At 41.1% G+C, this 7,480-nt stretch overlaps 1 protein-coding gene across 6 annotated transcripts in view; it reads left to right on the top strand.

Annotated features, from left to right (window-relative positions):
- Positions 1-396: 396 nt before the first annotated feature.
- CAMSAP2 (calmodulin regulated spectrin associated protein family member 2) overlaps positions 397-7,480 on the top strand; it is a 75,591-nt gene continuing 68,507 nt past the window's right edge. For all 6 annotated transcript variants that reach the window (XR_008462450.1, XR_008462449.1, XM_009900886.2 and 3 more), the window contains exon 1: positions 397-1,020. Coding sequence is in view for 4 of the 6 variants with exons in the window: in XM_009900886.2 (XP_009899188.2) it covers positions 882-1,020 (139 nt within the window). In the remaining 2 variants the exon portion in view is untranslated. The remainder of the gene's footprint in view (positions 1,021-7,480) is intronic.

Below are 7,480 nucleotides of genomic sequence, written 5' to 3'. Positions count from 1 at the left end.
GAGCTAACCCTACCCGAGCTCGCCCAACTGCAGAGGAGCCCCACCCAAACCGACCCAGCTTGAGGCGACAGCCCAGCCCGGCGCGGCGCCAAGAATCCCCCTGTAGGGCGGGGGCAACCACGTGACCGTCCGGCGGCGGAGGAAGACCCGGCCTGGTCCGCCCCTGCCTCCCGCGCTCCTCGCCCCGCCCGATTGGGGAGGCGGTAGCAGCCCCCGCATGCGCAGCCGTGCTTTGCCCATCCAGTGCGGCAGCCGCGGGTGGAAAACCGCAGCGGCAGCTGCCGAAGGGAGTTGGAAGGACGTCGCCTTGCTGGGGGGCGGCTGAAACACCGTCTGGGTGCGAGGCAGCGCGGGGTAGCTGGCACTGCTCCCGGGTCCTTGCCGGCTGCCGCTGAGGCGTGGCGGCGTGGCGGGCTGTGCAGCGTTTTGGGGCTGGTCCCCGGCATTTTGACATTTCGGCGCCGGGAAGGGCCGCGTCCCGGCCCGCTGCGGCTGCGAGGGCCTTGCCGGCGGCTCCCGCCCCGGCCTCGGTCGAGGGGCTGGCGGCCGCGGTGGCCTGGGGTGCCCAGCCCCGGCTGGAGGGTATCCTCAGGGAAGGGTGTATCGGGGTCGCTGGGGGCCGTTTTCCGGAGGGTGGGAGGTGGAATCGTGAGTGAATTGAGACAAAGAGCGAGGAAGAGGAGGAAGAAGAGGACACTCGGGCTCTGCCACATTCCTGTGCAGAGGAAGGCGGGAGGCGGCGTTAGCCCTTTACGGACAGCTGGGTTCAGCGCTGCCCTCAGCTGCTGTCGCCGTATTTACAGACATCTCTTCTAGTCGCGGGAGGAGAAGGAGGAGGAAGAACCATGTAAGTTCTGAATTGCCAAGGGTCCTGTGAGAAGATGGGGGATGCCGCAGACACCAAGGAGATGAGGAAGACTTTCATTGTTCCTGCCATCAAACCCTTTGACCATTATGATTTCTCCCGAGCGAAAATCGCCTGTAATCTCGCCTGGCTGGTGGCCAAAGCCTTTGGGACAGGTAGGTGGCGTCGTCTTCTTCCCTTTCTTTGATGCTGGTTCCTGCTTGGTTGCTTCGCTCCTGAGGACGTGCGAGCCCTTCCCTGAGGAGCTGGGAAAGAGGTGGGTAGGAGGTGCATAGGAAATGGGTTCCCTCATCTTTGGGTTCTCTTACACTTTGTGGGGTCTTTTGGCTTTACCTGTGATTTTTTCAGACTAGTCCTACAGTTTCCACTAGCGAGTTATTTTTGTGTTTTGAAGCTAATACGATTTTATGTGCGGAATCGAATGGTGGTTTATTTGTCATCCGAGGCACTCTTCTAGGATGTGAATAAACACTGACCATTCACGTTTGTTATCTAGAAAATGTTCCTAATGTTTTAAGAGCTGAACTGGGGGCTAGCAATGGAAATGGATGTGCAGTGTTAGTTCTGACATGTGTGACAGTAGCCTGTAGCCATTTGAGTGGTTAAGCAGTAAGAACGGTTCAGGAAAAAAAGTGTTTAATGTTTTGGCCTGCACAATGCAGAAGGCTCTCCTTGTCTGTAAGCGTAAATGCAGTTGATTGTAATGCCTCCGAAAGGCATCACTGCTCTTGTCTTTGAAAACCTGGGCCTTGAGGAACACCAGACCTATTATTCTATGCCTGAAATATTGTTGGGCCTCGAGGAATACCAGGCTTACAGAGGTCTTCCGAGGGAAGTGCTTTGAAAATTTAGCATGCTAGGATGGTGGTCTTGTTATTATGCTTAGGTTTTTTTAAGGTAGCTGTGGTATATTGATCATGTAATTTTCTGTGGCTTTAAAGTAAGGTGTTTCTTTGAAAGGCGAGTTAGATATTAAGAGTCAATATTTTTAACCCTCTTCTTTGTAGAATAACAGGAAAAGGTTCCTCATTCTGGAACTTTACACCTTATGAATTTGGGGCCAGAACATTGTTATATATTCCTTTATAATGCCTTTGGGAATTTTTTGATGAGGTCCTTCCGAAAACCTACTTTTAAAGTGGCTCAACCTAGTGAAATTTCAGTGAGGCCACTAGCTACTGAAATGCAAGTGCATCTTAATCACTTTAGGAAAAAAAAAATCAAAATACTGTTTCCATGTAAAGGTTTGTCAATAAATTCTGCTTAATTTACTTTTCAAATCTGACCAAAGTATATGATGTTTTTATATATGGCTTTATTAGCTATACAGACATGTGAGGTAAAATAGCAATAGTGAACATTTTTGCAAGTGCTTGATTCAGTACTTCAAGCTAGTTTGGTTCTTGTGGGCTCTATGCAAAGGTTCCTGGGTATATAGTTCTTATGCAATTATATAATCCAGCATTCTAACCTGAAAACTTTTTTCTACCGAAATGGAAATTCTTAGCCTGTGATTGAAATGTCTTGGGGTTTATTGGTTGATTTTTCTATTGGATGTGTAAAGCAACTTGCAGAGTACTTTGCTGATACCTCCTATAGAAAACATCCAAAACAGATTCCTTTACTGTGGTTGTTCTGAGATGCACAAATGAAACATGATTATGGGAGTTAATAGCTCCATCTGCCTTCTAAATACTGCCATAATGTGATAGGAGGAAGAGAGGTAAACATGCACATTTGTGCTTCAGATCTCTCAGTTCTTCCACTAGGTTAGTGTTGCTTAGTAGCCTCAAAGAAGAGTTTGTGACTGAAGTAGGGAAAAGCAGTACACAGGACTTGAATGCCTGCAACACAAACACTTCCTTTATACTTGGAGCAAACCAGAAAAAACCCTGTCCTTCACCTTTTCCAAGGAGGAAGGAAGTTAGGGTTTGTTCGATTATTTTAGTTCTTTGCTGTAGATTACAACCTCAGTCATGCCTTCTACCTATTGCTATATATGTTTGTACAGAGGAAATACAAAGGATAATCAGTGTATTTATGTGTGATACATTTTCTTTTTATCCCCAAAATACTAGAAGCAGACAGGGGAAGTGAAAGATTTATTTTTTTTTTTTCCCCCCACCCTCTCTGAAATAAACTAATGCCACTCATTGTGATCAGTGAAAAGGATAAGTTGTTGCACTCACGTATCCATTGAAGAAATCCAAATATATATATATATATATATATAAATTGAATGGGCACACCTTTCAGTGGACATAATTCACATTCTTAAAAGCTTGTTCTAATACAATTAAAATTGTGGATACAGCTTGGCTAGGTGGTACGAAGACAATTATCTCTTGAAAAAAGACCTTGAAATATGTGCTGTTCATTAATATTTAGTAGTGATTCTTTAGTATTTGATGATTGATATCTGCATCCTAAAATGGAGAGACCAGTTTTACATTACTGTTGGCTTCAGTGACGTGGCAAGAGTAGAGTGGCCCACAATGCAGACAAGGCAAAGTGGTCCTATTAGTAAGGTGTCCTGTAAGAGTGCAGTGATAGTCATGTTAAAGGTATCTTGAATGAAGAATTTTTAAAGAAATACTGTTTGAAGACAGCACTCCTATTGAAGTGTTAAGGGAGCACAGCATTTTGTGGCTTGATACTTTGCTGCAAGAAAATGTATCAGTGTTAGGACAGGTCAGGTTAGATGTTTTGTAATAACCAAATGATGTTAAGTGATGAGATTTATACTAACTCGAAAGGGGAGAAATTAACAAGCCTGAAGTATGAAAGCAGGGATATTTTCGTCTTAGAAACTGCATCTGCAAACACTAAATTTCAGCATTCAGCATGCTGGGAGCTAACTATTTCAGGTGTAGAAAAACTGCTTTCCAGAGAAGTGGTTGAAGTGTAGTGATATTATATGCTTTGACGTAAAAGTATGGTGGGACCTACTTTGTAGGAGTAATTTTTAAAAGGCCTTGTTACTCTGTAAAAAAAAGGCTGTGTTACTCCATGTCCTCATTTCTGAAACTACAGAGGAGGATTTCATTGTTTTGAAAATGGAAGGTTTTAATTTGTACTCTTCTATAGTCACAGAAAATGTGGCTGGAAAATTTGTTATCCATTCTAAGAACAGGTTGAGCTAAATATATATCATTCCTGGCAGATGTTTGTTTAGATGTTTATCTTTTGAAAATGTGTAATTATAGAGATTCCACGATATGTCTGCTAGTCAGTTTGAATCCTTATTTATCTCTAGATGTTAGAACAGCATCATAATCTTGATGTCATTTGCTAGACTGTAAACCTATTCCTGGTGCATGTGAAAATGATGAGCACCTTACTACTTTATAACACTTCCCATATAATGAAGTGTGTCATCTCTCTGTTATGGTGTTTAGACAGCAGAGTCTATCTTTTCAAGTGCATTGTTCTAAGTAAAATATTTTTTTTTTTACTCTGTTTTGGTTTGGGGGTGGTGTATTGTTTGTGGGTTTCTTCCCCTTATTTTCATTCTGTGGTCTGTTTTGCATGAATTTTGTACTTAAATCTAGATCTAATGTTCCAGCTAAACTCTTAACCAGTACAGGGTAGATTTGAAAAATCAATTCATCTTTCCAGCCTATAATATTCTACTTTCTTGATGTTTGTCATTTTTGCATCAGCCTAGAATTGTTGACTCATTCACTCTGTGATTCACTGTAGCTCTGTGTCTTTCTCTGCAGAACTGCTGCCTACTCAGTTGTTCCCATCTTGTAATTGTACAGTTGTAGGTTCCTGCTTTGCAGCTATACTTACATAACAGCATCCTATTTTCAAACCACTTATTCCACTTATTAAAATCATCTTGAATTACAATTTTGTCCTCCTAATTGCTTTTCTATCCTTTTATAGCTTGGAATTGCTTCTCTAGAACCTCAGCTAGCACGAATGAAGATACTAATTCTTGCTTCTTGAGGTACAAGTTCTTCCCATCTGATAGGGGACCTCTGAGTACTCTTGGAAATCTTTTTCAGATTAGTTAAGGCATATCTCTGACATGTATGTTTTTCAGGAGGTTACGGGAATGATTTTAAAATCAGATTGAATCTGTTCTGTCCGTACAAGGTACTAATCCTACTACAGTGATAAATTTCACTGGTTTAGTGTAAGGGTTGTTTTCTGTTTTGCTTGTTATTTTGGTTTGTTTTTTTTTCAGGAATGAACTGAAAACTCAATGAAAGCTGTGCTTGTCCTAAACATTGTTGCAAGTGTTTTCTGCAATCAAAATAAAGTAGTCCATCCACCTTTTAACATTACATTTATCCTTATAGGTATCTGAAGCAATAGGTAACAAATTGCATCATCTGCCCAAGAAACTTAAAGAACAGCTTTCTTCTGATAATTAGTATTTTCAGAATTCATGTGCAGCTACTTGGTACTGTTTGTAGATGTTGCCAGTAGAGCTATAAAGGAAGGAAATTAACAGTGTGCATCTGACAAGCAATTTCAACTAAATACTCTTATCTGTTATGTTGCGTGTTGCATGATAGAACATTTTTTTTTGTTTGCCTAGTGGACCTAGTTTCTTTTATGAGCAAATATTTGCACAAGAGTTTGAAAGTATAGAAGACAATAGTAGAGGTTCTTGTGAGGAATTATTTTAATATAGGTTCTTTTCAATCACTTCTCTAAAATATTTGCTGGCAAATCAATACTTTGTTCAATCCTACTAAAATCAGTTAATTGGACTAACCATCTACTGAGATGGTCTGCCTAGAAGTTGATGATGCCACTCCTTTCTGTAGAACACATTTAAAACATAGTTTCACTGTAGGTCACTTTTTAAGAGTAAATAAATTTGTATGACCTTCTGGATATTGGCAGAGTCAACTGAGATTGTAGACTGTGCATGTACAGAAGTATAGGAAGGTCAGTTAGTAAGTTAACAGTTGTCAGGATTCTCACTACACGATAGATCTGGGGTACTTCATAATCTGCTCTTTCAATGACTTCATGTCACTTCTGAGGCTATTGGTCCTTACAACTGAAGTGCCTGTCTGTAGAAGGTAATTGTCAGAAAGTGACACTAGCCAAGCACTCACATCTGTTTAGTGATGAGATGAAATAGATTTCTTTTACCTGTAAATGGATGTTCTTTCATATTTTTTGACCAGCCCTGCAGTTACTGCTATGGATATTTCTTAACTTCTTGTATCTCCCTCCATGATTTAGCATAATCTGTTGGGTTACTTTAGTGACTTCCTATGTAAAGGTTGCTCTTATTTCATCTCCAAGAGTATTTATATGCTGTGAATCAGGAACTTAGTGCCTTTCTGATAGGAGATGTTATATCATTTTATTTCTGCAGCTAGCTGGTAGATTTTAATGAGCACAAGTGGATACAATTACACTCCTGAAAATAACAACTTTTGGTAAACCCAAGGTTCCGAATGCTGCTCATTCTGGAAAGTGGGGCTGGGGATGAAAAATTTCGGGGGGGTGGAAAGTGTTTGGCATAGGAACGTTGTTTGGTTGGTTTTTGGTTTTTTCCATGCCCCCTTGAACAATACATTATTACTGGATGAGGTAGTAGTAATAAACCTTGCTATGGAGATAAGTGTAATGTTGCCTTATGTAAGAGTTGTGTAGTCCTAGCTGTTTAGCATGTGGTGCATTTTTTCCCCCCCATGAGAAGCAGTATTAAGCTCAGAGAACCTGTAAGTCAGACACCAAAGGATATGTCAGCTCATGTCTATCTAGGTATGGCTGGCAAAAAGTTTTCTTTGAATTATTGTAAGACTTTATTAAGTCAATAATTAAGTGTTCATCTCTAAACCTCTGAAAGTGGTGGGTTTGGTTTTTTTGGTGCCATTCTGTAAGCTATTTAAACTATATCTGGTGGATAATAGCCGTAAGGGTGTTAGCTGAGTGAGATGGGATGATAACTATAAACCATTATCTTTATATTTTTTTGTATCTTGCCTTTCTTAAAACTCATTCTGAAGGCATCTTATACTAATAAAAATGGGCTCTTCCATTGCCAGTATTAATTCTAAGATATTCTTTTATTTATCAGAACCTGGATCAATATGCAGGTGTTAGTAAAGTAGGTGTTAAACTTCCTCATTTTAATAGGAAATGTCTCCACCAGACAAATTCTGTATGCTTTGTGAGTAGTGCTTCCTGTTGTGCTACCGAAGACTCAGGACAGACGATTAGTGTGGTCTAGTATGTTAGGAAAAAGTCCTATACAGAGAGAGCAATTGCCCATTGGAATGGGCTGCCTGGGGAGGTGGTAGAGTCGCTGTCATTGGAGGTTTTCAGGAAGAGACTTGATGGGGTGCTTGGTGCCATGGGTTAGTTGTTTAGGTGGGTTGGATTGGTTGATAGGTTGGATGCGATGATCTTGAAGGTCTTTTCCAACCTGGTTTATTCTGTTCTATTTCGTATGTGATTCTCAATGTTCAAAAGTCTGAACGGGCTATGAAGGTAAAGCTTGTGCGCTTTTTTCTTGAATCTTTTGGGGGTTTATTTTTTGGCATTTTTGGTGTGGTTTTGGATTTGTTTTAAATAAGGAATTGCTTACAAGTGCAGAACTGCTGTCAAAGCAGTGGATAGGGATATGTTTTTGTCATC

The sequence above is a fragment of the Dryobates pubescens genome, chromosome 11, assembly GCF_014839835.1.
Source record: "Dryobates pubescens isolate bDryPub1 chromosome 11, bDryPub1.pri, whole genome shotgun sequence".
In the NCBI taxonomy this organism is placed as follows: domain Eukaryota; kingdom Metazoa; phylum Chordata; class Aves; order Piciformes; family Picidae; genus Dryobates; species Dryobates pubescens.
This window is presented reverse-complemented; position numbering and strand designations above follow the sequence as displayed.